The sequence below is a fragment of the Rhizophagus irregularis genome, chromosome 20 (assembly GCF_026210795.1).
Source record: "Rhizophagus irregularis chromosome 20, complete sequence".
NCBI lineage: Eukaryota > Fungi > Glomeromycota > Glomeromycetes > Glomerales > Glomeraceae > Rhizophagus > Rhizophagus irregularis.
Genome location: NC_089448.1, coordinates 115,730 through 133,489, shown reverse-complemented (window position 1 = coordinate 133,489; position 17,760 = coordinate 115,730). Strand labels below are relative to the sequence as shown.

The following is a 17,760-nucleotide window of genomic DNA, read 5'->3' as shown; positions in this document are numbered from 1 at the left end:
TATTTACATGGACCAAATCGTTTCATCAGACGGGAATTATTTACTCTCGTGGTCTGATGTAAAAAGAAACAATAACAACAATTATAGTGGCCCAATCCCGGCATGGTACAAAAATTTAACCGACAATTACGTACTCAGTAACAATTTACGGTTGATCCACCCTCTTAACGATGTTGTGTGCGACATCAATAGAACACATAAATCCCCCCCAACCATACCAGATGTTACAACACCCAAATCACAATGGACGATACATTGGAATAATGTCCAAAAACAAGTTATTTTTGGAAAGACTTTAACACAGGAAACAGATCATTTAACTTCAATTTCTTATCTACAACACTTTATACCCCAACAAACTCATCATAATAATAGTTTAACACCTAAAAAACAATTACTTGGACTTGTTGCGTGTAAGGGTTGCCTTTTACACTCTTACTATCCGCATGATGCTCGTCCGACATGCGTTATCGCAATTAGAACACAAAAATTATTATTATTTAATATTTTCAAAAAATCTTCCTTTGAACACAAATCACTTTTAGAATTTTACAATCGTCAGAATTTCGTAGTAGCTATGAAACCTTTTCACACATTTAGGCATATTGCATATGAACATTTTATTAAAATAGATAAATCCCCTTTGAACACTTCTTCACAACGTCCTTTGGACGCTGTTTTTGCACCTTACCCTTCTTTACTTTCAAATAATATAGACAACCATATTGATCACGCTCTAATTTGTCATCCAGACCTTAAAGTAGAATTAAAGTCTTGTGCAAAACAATTAGAATCAGAAAATTTATTAACTTTTTACACAGATGGTTCTGTCCAACATATTGGTACAACTCATAGTATTAGTGGATACGGATGGACCCAAGTTCAACCCTTCACGCCGCGAGTCAATTTTAGTGGATCTACAGTCTTCTTCCCATCGTCTTCCAAAAGCGAAAGCATGGGTATACTCACGGCCCTTATTGTAACTCCTTTCAATTGTAAAATCAATATTTATACCGATTCAGCCAACTGCATTACCATTTTTAATACGCGTATGCAATCAGGTGTCGCTAGTCCACGACAAAAACTGAAACAATCAAATTTTTTAATATGGGATTTAATCTTTTTCTTGATTGAAGAAAAGCAACTTTTAGTCACTTTGCACAAAGTTTCTGGTCATAGTAATAACCTTTATAATGATGAAGCAGATTTACTAGCAAAAGCTGGTGCTCATTTTATTGAGCCTATTATTGTTAATCATAAATTTTTTGTTAAACAAAGTTTAGGTTTCATTTCTTGGAATCGTTTACACGTTGTGGATCGCAACGTCAGAAAATGGGCGGATAACGTCATCCAACCTTTAATATTCAATTCGATGGTCAATAATAAAGCCTTATCTCTGATCAAACAACAAATTATCGATGGTGACATTGATTGGACTTTCACCAAAGAATGGTTGAATTTTAACGATCAAGACGTTCCATGTAGCGCCAAACTTTCTAAACAACAAGGAAGTAGAATCAAAAAATGTAATTTTATATATCCAACAATCGATATACAACAACGCAACTATCCTCGTTTATACCCTATAGGCAGCATACCTTGCATTGAATGCGCTAATGCCCGCGACGATAATACGCACGTGGGCTTATGCAAGGAACACTCAATTCATATCAAAAACATATTAATACGAGCTGCTCATGACTTACACGACCTTATTATGAAGAATACTAAGGATGGGAATTCTATTTTGGAAGAGACTATTAAAAATATTTCCCTTTTTAATACTTCTTTTGTTGATGCTTTACCACAATCACATCCTGGTTATTTACTTATACATCATTTGGTCCCGAGTGACCTTACTAAAATTTTTAATATTTATATTAATGATAAAAAATTACGATTTTCCTTATTTTCAAAATTTTTTTCGACTTTAATGTCTTCAATTGATGTACTCATTTGGACACGTCGTGCTTCCTTAGTTAAACAATGGGAAAGTACTTTATCCATTACAAAAAACAAAAAAAGATTTTACAGAAAACGACATAAGAAAAGAACTCCTCCTCCTCCTGATCTAGGTGCTCCTGATCACAATTTATCTCCAAGTCGACATTATAATTCTCGGCACTTCGCCACTATTCCTTATTATAGGGATGGCGGCTTTAATGATAATTTCGCCCATATTCGTTGGACGACAAGTAATTATTTACATTCAGGACATTGGACTACTTATAGAGATAATATAGGGTTCAATAATATAGATTTATTTTTAATTTTACAAAATAGTTTTCTTAAAAATGTTTTTGACATTAGATAGTTTATCTTTTTATTTTATCATTTCTTTTTTTTCGTTTTTTACTCTTTCCTTTTTTCTTCTTTTTTTTATTTTAAGGCGGGTGTTCTTGGGAAAGTTCGTGGTTCTGACTCGTGTTCACCTATTCCATAAAGAACAGAAATCGTCACGCTTCGGGGTGGCTTGCCATGTAGTGATAGTATTATATATAGACTTTTATGTTCTCTGTATAATTGAATCTACGGGTTCGCTTTTCTGTTTTCTAAAAATAAAAAAATAAAAAAAATATATTATATTTTTTACATTACTTATTGTCATGTAATATATGTATGAAATAAATTTTTTTTAAAAAAATATAAAAATAGAGAATACTTAAAAAGAGAAATCAAGGTCATAAACTTTATATAAATTATTGAATAAAAGTGCAAATTGTGGAATTATTTAAAAAATACTAAAAGATTTATGAATAGAATATTATAAAGAAATTAAATCAGAAACAATGAAACAGATTGGAAAAAAATTTTATTAAGCAATAATTGAACTTCTGGATAAGAATATTGAAGAATATGTAAGAATATAAAAAACAAAATTTTGAAATATTAATTAAAAAAAGAAAGACTTAATTTATTTATTTTAACCTGATTAAAATTTTGATTTTGTTTCTATAATTAATCAGTTTCATAAAAAATAAAATAATACATTAATAATTTTATAAATAATACTTTCAAATTAATTATAATATTTTAAATAATTCTACCTTTATTTAATACTATCAAAAATAATTTAATCTTCAAAAATCCTAATAAAAAAAAAATTTTTTTAATTTGATGAAATTATGAAATTAAGTAAAGAAACATTAACACACATAATAGGCAGGGATTCTCGTTTATGGCGCCCAATAAATTGGGTGAAGTACATTGTTTAGCCCCATAAAATACAGTATAGTTTATATTACTTATTAGTAAGAAAGATGACAGCAGTTCTGCCTTACTATGATAGATTTTCTTTCTCTAAATTTCTCAATTAAAATAAAATAATTTAATCTTTAAAAACCCTAATGATTAAAAAATAAAGTAAGGAAGAAACATTAACATCAGTTCTGCACATAATAAGTAGGGATTCTTATTAACAGTGCCCAATAAATTATGATTTGTCATAAAACTTAACTATCCGTCCTTTTTCAGCAGAATATGGTTGGTACCAGGTAAGCCTCTGCCCTCTGGGTAATGATGACCCAGAGGTTGTGGATGATAGTTAATCCAAGCAGGGAAGGACAATGGGCAGGTTCTTAACATGATTGTTCGTAGGGTCGTAGGGAGGAAGTACTGGATGCATTCCAGGTGCACCTGTCCTAGTTGTGGTGATAAACCTGGTGCATGCTGTCCTGGAACTGGAACGTGTGATACCATTTTGATAATATTGTTGGTACTGATCCTGAGGTTTTCTCTCTTGTTGTTGTCTGTTTCTTAAGTTGTACCATCACTTCGCTCATAAAAACTACCTCTACGTCCTCCTCTCCCATTATTTGATTACTACTACCCCGATATTGTTATTGCCAACATTATTATTATTATTTTAGATCATTGATTCCACGATCTCTGTTGTCTTGCACAATTTCCTATCCTCGTTGTGAAGGTGCTTCTGAACGTGAGGAAAGAATGAAAAAAGAGAAGAGGATAAAAAAGGGAATGAAGAAAAGGAATGATCTGGTGGACCATATGGGTTTTCTGGTGGTCTAAAACTATCCATAGTATTTGTTTGCATGAGTAAAATAATGCTTTGAAATATTCAAAAGTAAGGTCTTATATATAATTTTTTGTTATACAAATTTTATGTAATATTGAATACAAAAATGTAATGCTTATGCAATGACTCATTACAGCCAAAAAAAAAAGTTGCAATAAAAATGAACAATAAAAATATAATAAGAAAAAAATCCTTCTTATTGACATTATTAGTTATTATTGATAAATAAAAATTCAAATCTATTTAAGAAAATCAAAAAAAAAAAATCAGTAACTGAATTTTAACTGCATACTCAGTAAGGATTACTTAGTAAAATTCATGTCATGGGATTTATTTACATTGTAATTAGTAATATTTGTAAGTCATAATTGTCTGAAGCATGATTTTATACAAATAGCTGGGATTTTGAATAAAAAAAAATTTTTTTATATTTTTATTTGAAATTAAAACAAAATTGTTTTGATTTCTAACATATGATAATACTTTATCTTTAAATTTAAAAATATTCACAAATGTCTACTACAGTAAATTACTTTTTAGCATTATAGAAAAAACAAGCAAGAGAAAAAAGGAAATTAAAGCAATAGTGAGCATATAAAAATTTTGAAAACAAATTTAGCAATAAAATAATTATAAAATACCTGTATAGAATGTGAAAGTGTAAGAAAAATAACATAATATATACAATCAAGCAAGATTTAAATATTACACAAATATATAAAAACAACAAATATAATGACTTCATAAAAGAAAAGTATTTTTATTATACAGTAAAGATTTACAATAAAATTTCTTAATAAATAGCTATTTAAATGATCACTTATATTTATAGCTTTTTATTTCATAGCAAAAAAATTGTTATGATTCACATTTTTAAAAATCTTGTACTTTATCATATGATTTAGTACTACGGCCCTGCCACAAGAGGCTTCCTGAGTAGCGCACTATGCTCCTCCCATGAAAATTACGTATAGCACCATGTTGTACCACAACCAACCAGCTCTACTGTGAGACTACAGTAAAAACTGGTATTCACAGTAAGCACACTATGCTCCCACCCAACGCATAGCATCATGCTGCTCCAATAAAATACCCAAAGCTAAAAATAATGAAGAAATAAAAAAAATCATCAAAAAAATAAAAAAAAACTGAAAAAATAAAAAAGTGCACTTACCTTCAGCCCTACTGTGAGACTGCAGCAAAAGCTGGTACTCACAGGCTTACTAAGTAAGCACACTATGCTCCCACCCAACGCATAGCATCATGCTGCTCCAATAAAAATACCCAAAGCTAAAAATAATGAAGAAATAAAAAAAATCATAAAAAAAATAAAAAACAACTGAAAAAATAACAAAAAAGTGCACTTACCTTCAGCCCTACTGTGAGACTACAGCAAAAGCTGGTACTCACAGGCTTACAAAATAAGCACACTATGCTCCCACCCAACGCATAGCATCATGCTGCTCCAATAAAAATACCCAAAGCTAAAAATAATGAAGAAATAAAAAAAAATCATAAAAAAAAATAAAAAAAAACTGAAAAAATAAAAAAGTGCACTTACCTTCAGCCCTACTGTGAGACTACAGCAAAAGCTGGTACTCACAGGCTTACAAAGTAAGCACACTATGCTCCCACCCAACGCATAGCATCATGCTGTTCCAATAAAAATACCCAAAGCTAAAAATAATGAAGAAATAAAAAAAATCATAAAAAAAATAAAAAACAACTGAAAAAATAACAAAAAAGTGCACTTACCTTCAGCCCTACTGTGAGACTGCAGCAAAAGCTGGTACTCACAGGCTTACAAAGTAAGCACACTATGCTCCCACCCAACGCATAGCATCATGCTGCTCCAATAAAAATACCCAAAGCTAAAAATAATGAAGAAATAAAAAAAATCATAAAAAAAATAAAAAACAACTGAAAAAATAACAAAAAAGTGCACTTACCTTCAGCCCTACTGTGAGACTACAGCAAAAACTGGTACTCACAGGCTTACAAAGTAAGCACACTATGCTCCCACCCAACGCATAGCATCATGCTGCTCCAATAAAAATACCCAAAGCTAAAAATAATGAAGAAATAAAAAAAAATCATAAAAAAAAATAAAAAAAAACTGAAAAAATAAAAAAGTGCACTTACCTTCAGCCCTACTGTGAGACTACAGCAAAAGCTGGTACTCACAGGCTTACAAAGTAAGCACACTATGCTCCCACCCAACGCATAGCATCATGCTGCTCCAATAAAAATACCCAAAGCTAAAAATAATGAAGAAATAAAAAAAATCATAAAAAAAATAAAAAACAACTGAAAAAATAACAAAAAAGTGCACTTACCTTCAGCCCTACTGTGAGACTACAGCAAAAACTGGTACTCACAGGCTTACAAAGTAAGCACACTATGCTCCCACCCAACGCATAGCATCATGCTGTTCCGATAAAAATACCCAAAGCTAAAAATAACGAAGAAATAAAAAAAAGTCATAAAAAAAATGAAAAATAACAAAAAAAGTGTACTTACCTTCGGTCCTATCGCAGGACTGCAGCAAAAACTGGTACCCACGAGCTTACTAAAAGTAAGCGTCTATGCTCCGACCCTCGCATAGTACTATACCGCTCCAAGTTCCCAACCAGCCCTACCATGAGACTGCAGCAAAAGCTGGTACTCACAGGCTTACAAAGTAAGCATGCTATGCTCCCACCCATGCATAGCATCATGCTGCTCCATCAAATACCCGAAAGACTACTTAAACATACTATAATATTTCTAATCATTTATGACAATGAAAACAAAGTTAATATGACTCTACAAAATACTTAAAAGTCTACTTAAATATTTCCTTAGACAGACGGCAGTGGAAGCTTCACTGAAGGAAGGTAATGCAGAGATGATATGGAAGGTGTGGAATTTCAAGACGATATACAGAAACGATAAAGAAATGGAGAAAGAAAGGGAGAAGGTGAAAGTGCCTACTACGACACCACTAACTAGTCTTCTGGTAAATATTGCTACACCGCAGACACATCCTGATAGAATATATATAGAGTTAGAAAAAATGGCGGCCAGTAAATATCAAAACTGAACCCCAATAACCGAGAGGTAATAGTGGACATGGTTAGCAAATGGCGAGTAGAAAGAGACTTGAGCTCGGATTCAGATACGAAGGACGAAGAATTGGAAGCTAACAAAGTAAGAGTCACGACAAAAATGCCTCCGAAATGAGATAACATTGCGCCGAAGGAAGTCGTTGAAATCATAAAGGAGTATCACGCGGATGGGAAAATAAGTACGTACGATACAAAGTGACCGACGATGCATCCAAAAGTCTAAAAGAGGGTAAAGGAAAAGCTAATGGAAGGTCCTCTGACTCCATCACAAAGTTCAAGATGTTAGTGAAGCTATAGGGTCACGTAACTTTTAAGTTCGTGCATCTAGGTATTTCTAAAATGAAATAATAATAATAATAATATATATATATTTCCTTAGACAGACGGTGAAAAGGGAAGTTATAAAAATCGACTATGGGCTAGAGGAAGGGGGAGAGACGACAAAATGAAGCCGCGAACCTACAAAAGAGAAAGCCGAAACGTAGGCGTCCGGAGAGCCATGGTCCTAGACAACAATAGTGGAAAAAGGTGGGAGAGAGGAGAGAGAGAAGAGAGGATAGAGGGTTTTTATACAGTATTTACATCATAAAAATTTTTCCATAAAAGATGACTCAAAATTATACGATTGTTACGCGTCGCGTATAATTATAATAGGAAATTGTAACTGATCAAAATCACAATTTGAGGTCCGATTTCCGCAGTTTTAGATATAGCTATTAATATTTGGTATATGTTGTAGTATAAATATCAATGACTTTCACGGCGCAGCCATCGTGTTATTCCAGTAACTCCGCGAAATAAATGATTTATCTCACGGTATCCGTACCATTTGGAAATACTATAAAAATGGTGCCGTAAATAGTGATTCTAAACTAGGCCAGGCAACCTCTGTCTTAACGCAACTACAACACAACAACTACCGACTACCGACAATAATTATGTTTATTTTATGGCTATTTGATCATCACGGAATATTTCCAGCATTTTAGGCATTTTAAGGAGGGAAAGAATGAATGGTAATAATTTTTTCGTTTATTTTTTAAAATACTCATTTTATTATAATTAGGACTTAATAGTTTTCGTCAACTTTTTAAAAATTTTCTTAGAATTATATATTTCAATTAAATTATTTCCTTTTTAGAATGTCCAAACTCAATAAAAGTATCCTTTTCTTAATATTTAAAGAGTTACAAGATGATCCAAAATCTCTCTTTTCATGCCTAATAGTAATAAACTTTGGTGTTAAACTGTTATTGGGAAAATCACTTAGTGCTATGGAATTAATTATAGTAATAAAAATTACTTGTTCGCAACTATTTCTGGTGATACTAAAGAATTCCTAACGAAGAAAGGACCGTCAGTTTATCAAAATCAATTTCATTTGATTATTAATATAAATATTACAAATAATATAATTTCTATTGAATCTTCTTTAGCTTATAATAAATTTTTTACAACAAGAATTTTACAGATCATTTATGAAAAAAGTTTAGAGTTGAAGTATTCGGATATAAAATCTATCAAACACCAAATATTTTATTTTCCAGAAGCTAATACTCGTTTGTCGATATATACAGAGACTCATCATTGTTAACACTAACACAAAAGCTAATCTTAGAATTTGAAGTTCAGAAGAATTTAAAGTATTTTAAATGGAATAATAATTTTGAATATACTAATCATTTATTTATTTAAATGTTTTATTTAATACCAAATGTTCCCAGTACAGTATATATACTTTAATCGCAGGATTGTAAGAGTTCTTCAAAAGTTAAAAAGTTAGAACGTTGCTTTTGATTTACGCAGTAATTATTGCAACTCGTACAGCGACCCCAAATTTCTCCGCGGCGCAGCAAAAGTGATTGGCTGAGAATTGTTGATCTTTTTTCCATTAAAAGCAACAAAAGCAACTATATTTTTTTACGTTACGTAATTTTACTTTGAGACCAACAGACCGACACGTCCTTGAGTCAACGCGTTTTTTCAAAATGCCTTATTGTAATAGTTGTCATCATATTTTTTTCTGAAAATGCATTTAAAGTAGTTAAAAATTGTCTTTCTAAAACTTGTAATTCATATTTGACTAAACGACAAAAAAAGTATAAATCTAATCGCGTTTCCAAAATACCGATTGCATGTTCATCATTACCATTTTCATGAATTACCAGCTATTATTTCTTTAGGAGTTCCAGATGAAATTAAAAAAGGAGAAATTTGGGGGTCTTCTGTACGAATTATAATTTGTCTATCAGCACGACATTAAAAATTATCACAAAGTTATGTGGGCGTAACGTTTGTGATTATTTGATCATCACGAAATATTCCTAATTTGATCAATTTGGCCGGAATTTGGTTCCGGCATTTTAAGGAGTGAGAGAATAAAATTTTCGTAATACTGAAATTTAAACTTAAAATTTAAACTTAAAATTTAAATCAATTATAAAAGATTTTAAAAGAATTTCTATTTTTTATTTAATTTTTATAAAATAATGTCCAAACTCAATAAAGATATTCTTTTCTTAATATTTGAAGAGTTTCAAGACGATTCAAAATCCCTCTTTTCATGTTTAATGGTAAATAAACTTTGGTGTGAAACTGTTATTCCAAATTTATGGAGAAATCCTTGGTGTTATGATATTGATTATTGTAATAAAAATTATTTATTTGAAATTATTGCTTCAAATTTATCTGATGATATTAAAGAATTTTTGATAAGGAAAGGAATCCAATTACCATCAGTTTCATCCCGACCACTTTTGTTTGATTATTTATCATTCTGTAGAAGCATTAATATAAACATTATGAATACTGTAGTATCTATTGGATCATCTTTAGCTTACAATCAATTTCTTTTACAACAAGAATTTTACAAATTATTTATGAAAAAATGTCCAGAATTAAAATTTTTAGATATAAGATCAATTAAACACCAAATATTTTACTTCCCGGAAGCTAATACTCGCCTTGAATCACTATGTGAGTTAAAATGTGATACATCTATTGATTCTTCATACTTTTATGGATTAGCACGTATTTGTCAATATATACAAAGACTCATCATTCTTAATGTAAAACCAAAGCCCAACTCTGGAATTTCTAAATTAATTGAAGTTCAGAAAAATTTAAAGTATTTTGAATGGATTGATGATTTTGATGATGGTTATGTTACAGAAAATCCTTATAAAGAAATCTTTCTTGAATTAGAAAAAAAAGCAGATATTCTTAATCATTTAGAATTATATTTCCTACATTTTGACATTTTTGATTATACATTAATGCAAAGGTTACTTCCAAAACTTTATAAACTAAAAACCTTAATAATTAATGAATTAATTTATGATAATAAAAACATATTGAAAAGTTTAGTTTATAATGATCTTGAAATCCTTAAAATAGATTATATTACAATAGATGAAGCTTCAATAATAATTGAAAATAGTGGAGGACATCTTAAAGAAGTTTCATTAAAACCTTATAATTTTGTATATTATGGAGGTAATTTTAGTGAAGAATCTCTCATTTTTATTCATAAAATTTATGAAAATTGTCCTTTAATCGAATATCTTTCACTTACATTTTCACCATCAAAAGATCATTTTACTGAATTTGAATTATTATTAAAAGTATGTCAACATTTGAAATCATTATTATTAGTTACATCAAATATTTATATACGAGAAACGGAAGAAAGTACTTTAAAAAATGGTGAAGAATTATTAAAAATATTAATTAGGTCAGCACCAATTAATTTAAGAGAACTTAGATTTTTTAACAATTTTAAATTTTCTTTGGAAGCTTTGGAGGAATTCTTAGAAAAATGGAGAGGTCGACCTTCACTTTCTATACTTTCATCTGATTCTATTTATGAAGGAGGAGATTATAAAAATTTGATTAATAAATATAAAAATAATGGAGTAATTAAAGCCTTTAGATGTGAATCTATATTAAATGTAGAAAACATGGAATTTAAGATATGAACATAATGTCATTAATAATTGTACGTGTTGTATTACACCACGGAGTGACGTACGCCCAAATTTTCTTTTATATTCTTATTACTACCTTAGAATTATTACGAATATTAGTTTTATTATTTATATAATAAATTTTCAATATTGTACGCAGATAAACTATTGATATTATCGATCAAACCGTATTAATTAATAAAATTGTTATTAAAATAAATAAAAAAAAAATTGGGATGATCAACTTATTTGTGATTGTATATTCGAATATCAATATTCGTCCATATTTTGTCCGGTTATCGTCCGATTATCGTCCGGTTATCGGTTTTCTTTTTTTTATTCATATATAATTACTTTGAAAAAGACGATAAAAGACGATAATTTACCAATTCATAAATAAACAAAAATACATGTTTTACCTAAAAAGAAAAATACCACTATTAAATTGGACCATTTTTTTTATTGAGCGAAAACTTACCATCAAGTAATGATAATTGAACTTTCATGGGTATATTCAGAAAATTACTAATTTATTGATCATGAATTAAAAGCACGGAGAAAATACTGTACAAAGTGGATTGCACAAATTTTTATACACCTTTATCATATTATATAAAAGTATTTGTGTTATATATAAATCATATATAATTAATTATAAAGGGAAACTTTAATAAATTATTCCCATTTCAATACTAGTTCGATTCTGAGCGAATTCTTTAGATCCTTATTTATATACAAAAATCTACTAATTTAATCCGCTGTTAAAATTGAAAAGTTTTAACCAATTTTAGAAATTAAATTAAAAAATTTGAATTTTGCAAATATTTTGTTATATAATCCTAATAGATGTAATTTCAAATTTTGAATACAAATAAAATATACATATAAGAGTAAAGAAAATAATAATGATTTGCCATAATCAGTATTAAAATGCATTCACTATCAACCTTTTACCAACAGAATGATCATAAGTTCATAAGAACAGTAAGAAGAAAAGTCCAAAATCAAAATAGTAAATTGAGCTGACCAACAAAGATATGCACCAATCCAGTATTTGCCTTTGAAGATGCTTTTATAAGAAAAATAATTCTCAATCTAATTATCCATTATTATTAACAAATTTATTACAACTCATTTACACAGAATAATGTGAATGTGTTATTTGGGTGCAATAAGGAACAGGTACATAACTGATGGATCCAGTTTTCAGAATATTCTTGACTTTCAGGTCATTAATTTTAAGTAAAATGTTTTGAATCTTGTCAATATAATTATTTGGCTTCTGGTAAGTTTCGAAGCCAATTCGGAAAGTTTCCGAGTGTTAAAAATACTGGATGGCCTGAAGTTTTCCAGTCCATCAAAAGTTGTCGCGTCGGAATATAGAATGATGGATAATAGGTGATTTAGAGGTGGAAGAGTTTTTTCAGTTTCTAGCCATGTATTTGCTCAGCATGTGCCTCAATTTATGTGATATTTAAAACAAAAAGAAAGGGTATTACGGCATTTTTCAACATCAAGTATAGAAAAAAAAAACCATCAACAGGTAAGCATTTTAAACCAATTTTTACTAATTTCGCAACTTGTAATGTTAATTATTATACTTTGACTTAGGTACGATTATTTTTTGGAGGGACAACAATGGGTGGAGGAAATCATTAATAGTTATCCTTAACATTAGTCTTTCATTTTGTTTCTCCTTCTCTGAGTTCGGAAATACTTCCTCATCAAACAAACAACATAACAAAAAAATGTGTTGGAAATCACAATATTAGACATGTTGTACATTTATTTGTATAAACAGGGAAGAAAATTTTTTGCAAACTTATTAAAATTTGTATACAATATATAACACAGATCAGTCTGCGTGCCGTCAAAAAATTGTTGGTTGAGCTGCGATATAAAGTGAGAATATCAGAATATCATCGATTTACTATCGATTTCCATGGAAAATCAAATTCACAGTTACCATTGTTATTTATTATCGAACAATAATTAATTAATCGGTGATTCCCAAATAATTCATTTATTTTAATTTATAGTAAGGCTAGTACGATATATCACATGATTAAAATTTTAAGCTCTATAATGCTGGTGAAGGACCCATAATGCCGGCCGAATACGTGACATATTTACCGGGTTCCATGGTTACACTAATTTGAACATCAATTGACGTAACATCTTAACTGTTAACCAAAAATAGCTAATCAAAAATTTTATCGTTTTTATAAAAGGTTTTCTACGTAGTAGTTTTTTTCGTTTAAATAAGAATAATGTCTTTTATAAGAAAAATTCCTATTCGCAGCTTGGCTTTATTATCAAGCACGATAGGAGGAATTTATTTAATTGATGATAAATATAATGCGCGAACTTTACAAAGAAACAGTTTGACAATTTGGAATGGGTAAGATCCATTTCTTTTTTGATTTAGTCTATCTTAATAATTATTTTATGAAATATTTTTTTTTTCCTATTGTAGAATATGTATAGGATTAGATTACAAGATCAATTTTAGACCTGAAAAAGGAGACAAAATTGATGATTTACATGAAAGAGTAGCACAAAGAATATTGAGAGTTTGTAAGTTTAATGGGTAAAGTATTGATTTTTATATATTGTTTTATTTTTCAATTATATATGTTCTTATTTATTTATTTATTTTATTTATTCTTTTCAGAGCATATGTTTAATTATTTTATATTATTTATTTTCTTTGATCTCATTAAATAGTGGATTGTATATCAAGTTAGGACAAGCTATACAAGTACAGTCTGCTATCTTACCTGCAGGTGAATACGTCATGACGATTTTCCATATGTTTATAAATCTTTTCTTAGATCTTTTCTAATTTAATTTATAAATCAATTTAGCATATCAAAGGACGTTTAAAACGATGTATGATGAGGCGTAAGTACTTTGATCTGAAAAAATTTTTTTAAAGAAATTAAAAGTATAATATTTAATCTATTTTAAATAATATTGAAAAAGACCAGCTGTTGATTTTGATCAGGTGGCAAAGATATTTCAAGCAGATTTTAAATGTCATCCAGATGATATGTTTGATGATTTTGAACGCGTTTCCGTAGCGTCTGCTAGTGTTGCTCAAGTTCATCGTGCAAAACTCAAAGATGGAACTCCTGTGGCTGTTAAAGTTCAAAAACCAAATATTAAGAAACAAATGGTAAAAATTAATCTTTTATTAGGTAGTTTATCTTTGATCATCCGAATTTTATTACTTACGATTATTATTTATTATTAGAATTGGGATTTGATGGCCTACAAAGCATTGATGTATGCGTATGAATATCTTTTTGATCTTCCTCTTACTTGGACAGCCGAAACGCAAGATAAACATCTACGAGAAGAAGGTATATATATATAATAAATAATTATTATAATTGAGTATCATTAGATTTTTTTAAGAATAATTTTTTTTTTCTATTATGCTTATTATTATTTAAAAAGTGGACTTTATAAATGAAGGTAAAAATTCTGAGAGGACAAAAAGGGATTTAGAACAGATTAGATCTTTAAAAGATAAGGTTTATATTCCAAAGGTATTCTGGGATTATACAAGCAGTAGAGTTTTAACGTGTGAGTGGATCGATGGAGTTAGGGTCACTGATAAAGAAGGATTAGCAAGGCAAGTACTTACATATAGGAGTATACTCAAATATAAAATTATTATTAATCTTTTTTTAAAATATTTAGATACGGATATAAATTACATGATGTTATGAAAACGACGATTGATATCTTTGCGTCGCAAATTTTCGTCACTGGTAAGTTAAATAAACATCGGCTATTATATTAATGTGAGTTTATTGATATTCATTATTATCATTTTATTTAGGATTTGTACATGGTATGTTTTGTTATTTTATCAGTTGCTTTATAACATATTTCGTATAATTATAATTTACGTGGAATATTTTTATAGCTGATCCGCATCCAGGGAATGTATTCGTTAGACCTCATCCAAATAAGTCAAAAAAATATTATCAAATTGTTTTGATCGATCATGGATTGTATGTGGAAGAATCCGTCGTCTTCCGTCATCAATACAGTTTATTCTGGAAATCCGTAAGTTCCTTAAAATATATATGTGTATTGATTTTACAACATTAATTACCTCATTCACATATTACTCTTTTTTTTTTAAAAAAAAAATGTATATATACAGTTATTTTTGATGGACACTGAAACGATAAATGAAATATGTCAGGAGTGGGGTATTAATGATCCAGAAATGTTTGCAAGCGCAACATTAATGAAACCGTATAATCCAAAAACAGCACTTCATATCGCTACAAATCAAAAATTTTCTTTAAAAGATGCATACGAAATGCAAATGGCACTTAAGGAGAGAATAAAAAAATTCTTATCTAATACAGAATTAATTCCAAGAGAATTAATTTTCGTAGGAAGAAATATGAACATAGTAAGATCTCTTAATAGAGAATTAGGTAGTCCAGTAAATCGAATAAATATTATGGGAAATTGGGCAGTAAAAGGATTAGGATCCGATTGGACGAATTGGGGTGGTAATGCGAAAACTTTTAATGAAAAACAACAACAATTATTAGGTAAAGAGGGCAGTTTGATGGGTTTTTTTAGTCAACTATCTTTTGTATTACAAAGTAGATTTAATTATTGGTTGTTTAGAGGCACTTTATTATTTATAAGTATTGGATTTTATTTAACAAAAGTAAGAGAATCTATTGAAATTTGGATAAATGGCAGAGACGGAAATTCAAGGGGATTTGAAGATGTTTTGGACGATAGAATGAAGCAAACTATTGAAGAGAAATTCGGTGTGGTGCTTGATCAAAAAGTTTTTGAGGGATAAAATAAATTCTTTTTTTTTTGTCAATAATTTTTGTTCGTCTTAAATTATATAATTATTTATTTTATTATAATATAGATAGAATATTATTACACAACTAATAATATTTTAATAAATGTTCGTTTAATAAATAGAATTCATAACGTCTTATTCAGTTCTTAGTATTGTTGTTTAATTAAAGTTTGTTTTCATAATCACCAGTAATCACATCGTCAGTATCAATAATAGTTCCATCGGTTTTTTCAGCAACTTCTTTACATAGTTCTTCAACTTTATCTTTATTATTTTCTCTAGTAAGAAAACTAACAATAATCACCCATCTCTTATCAGTAGTGTATTTAGGATAACTACCAACTTTAATTCCTATATCCTTAACTTTCCCTTGTACTTCAGTTAAAATGGGAGCAATATAACTTTCAGGTTGAAAAGTTTTTACAAATTTTCTATAAAAATTTTCACCTTTATCACCATTTTGTCTAATTCTTAAATATTTACTAAAATTGAATAATAAACTTTTAAATAAACGAGGGATTCCTGGTAATATATGAACATTTTTATTAACTATTACTATTGGAACCCATAATTTTTCATCCGGATATATAACAGTTGATGGATCAGGAAATAATGACATTCGTTTACTTGCTTCAATAGCTTCATGACCTGGATCTGGTTTCATATATTTTGATATCGCTGGAATATTTTTTGCAAAATCATTCATACGATCATATGTTAGTTGATGCTGCTTTAATGGAAGATTAAACGCCTTTGCGATTGAAGGATACGTTATATCGTCATGAGTTGGTCCTAAAAAAAAGTGATTTTTTTTTGAGTTTTATATTGATGTTATTATAATTAAATGATTTCGAGTCAAACTCTTGTCTATTACGGCAGAACACTAATTTTCATCATCATCAAAAAACACTTCAATTACCTATTCCTCCACTCGTAATAACGAAATCAAAGTTATTACTAAGATATTTCACAGATTGGATAATCGTCTTTGGAAAAAAAAACACAAATATTATTTTTTTAAAAAAAAATTAAAAAAAAAAACTATAAATACGTAAAAAAAAAATCCATTATACGTCTTCCTCATCCGGAATAACTTCAATTCTTTTTAAATCGATACCATGTTCAAAACAATATTTGGCTAATTTAAATAAACAAAAATTAAATTAATTATAAATTTTTTTTTTAAAAAAAAAGTGTATCTGGTATACATCAAAAAGGAATGTTTAAAATTTTATAAATTTGAAGATTACCAAAAGTAGAAGAATTCGTATCTACAGTCTTTCCATTAAGAATTTCATCACCGATAATAAGACAAGCGGCAGTTTTAGGATAAGGTTTATCTTTAAAATCTTCTATTGGTGTAATAGGAAAAGTATATTTATCACCATCACCAATCTTTTTATCTTTATTCACTTCCTCATTTTTTTCTTTTTGAAATGTTTCAGACTGTGACATTATTACGTATGAAGTAGCGTGAAATCTTTTATAATGGTTCAAATTTGAATTTATTATTAAAGAAGAAATAATTGTGTTTCTAATTATCGAATTCTACGTAAAAAAAAGAAATGAAAATAATTGATAATGATGCATATATACATTACACGTATAAGCGTTAGTAAAAAATGAATTTTTTTTTTGTTTAATTCAAAAAAAAAAGATACTTACTTGATATAATTGGTCAAATTTTAAACGAGATCTAAAAAATAGATTGAAAGAAATTCGTAAAGACATTTATAATTCAAATATCAAGAGAAGAAAAATATTTTTCAAATTTCAAATTAAAAGAAATAAATTGGT

At 29.0% G+C, this 17,760-nt stretch overlaps 6 protein-coding genes across 6 annotated transcripts; 4 read left to right on the top strand and 2 right to left on the bottom strand.

The window, feature by feature from the left end:
* Positions 1 to 1,372: 1,372 nt before the first annotated feature.
* OCT59_012664 (uncharacterized protein) lies at positions 1,373 to 2,314 on the top strand (the record flags this gene model as incomplete). The annotated part of the gene is made up of 1 exon (XM_066140264.1): positions 1,373 to 2,314. One exon carries the CDS (start codon positions 1,373 to 1,375, stop codon positions 2,312 to 2,314), a length of 942 nt encoding a protein of 313 aa, XP_066001154.1.
* Positions 2,315 to 3,456: 1,142 nt separating this feature from the next.
* On the bottom strand, positions 3,457 to 3,699 carry OCT59_012663 (uncharacterized protein; the record flags this gene model as incomplete). Its single annotated transcript, XM_066140263.1, has 1 exon — positions 3,457 to 3,699. The coding sequence occupies one exon, from the start codon at positions 3,697 to 3,699 to the stop codon at positions 3,457 to 3,459; it is 243 nt and encodes an 80-aa protein (XP_066001153.1).
* A 2,922-nt stretch (positions 3,700 to 6,621) lies between these two features.
* Positions 6,622 to 7,118, top strand: OCT59_012662 (uncharacterized protein; the record flags this gene model as incomplete). Its single annotated transcript, XM_066140262.1, has 2 exons — positions 6,622 to 6,716; positions 6,881 to 7,118. The coding sequence occupies 2 exons, from the start codon at positions 6,622 to 6,624 to the stop codon at positions 7,116 to 7,118; spliced, it is 333 nt and encodes a 110-aa protein (XP_066001152.1).
* A 2,514-nt stretch (positions 7,119 to 9,632) lies between these two features.
* On the top strand, positions 9,633 to 11,120 carry OCT59_012661 (uncharacterized protein; the record flags this gene model as incomplete). Its single annotated transcript, XM_066140261.1, has 1 exon — positions 9,633 to 11,120. The coding sequence occupies one exon, from the start codon at positions 9,633 to 9,635 to the stop codon at positions 11,118 to 11,120; it is 1,488 nt and encodes a 495-aa protein (XP_066001151.1).
* A 2,258-nt stretch (positions 11,121 to 13,378) lies between these two features.
* OCT59_012660 (uncharacterized protein) lies at positions 13,379 to 16,086 on the top strand (the record flags this gene model as incomplete). The annotated part of the gene is made up of 11 exons (XM_066140260.1): positions 13,379 to 13,509; positions 13,585 to 13,698; positions 13,836 to 13,894; positions 13,976 to 14,012; positions 14,094 to 14,286; positions 14,365 to 14,473; positions 14,571 to 14,748; positions 14,817 to 14,887; positions 14,959 to 14,970; positions 15,046 to 15,188; positions 15,289 to 16,086. The coding sequence occupies 11 exons, from the start codon at positions 13,379 to 13,381 to the stop codon at positions 15,952 to 15,954; spliced, it is 1,713 nt and encodes a 570-aa protein (XP_066001150.1). The 3' UTR covers positions 15,955 to 16,086.
* OCT59_012659 (uncharacterized protein) lies at positions 15,990 to 17,418 on the bottom strand (the record flags this gene model as incomplete). Its single annotated transcript, XM_025326387.2, has 4 exons — positions 15,990 to 16,755; positions 16,883 to 16,949; positions 17,037 to 17,101; positions 17,214 to 17,418. The coding sequence occupies 4 exons, from the start codon at positions 17,416 to 17,418 to the stop codon at positions 16,127 to 16,129; spliced, it is 966 nt and encodes a 321-aa protein (XP_025176318.1). The 3' UTR covers positions 15,990 to 16,126.
* Positions 17,419 to 17,760: the final 342 nt, after the last annotated feature.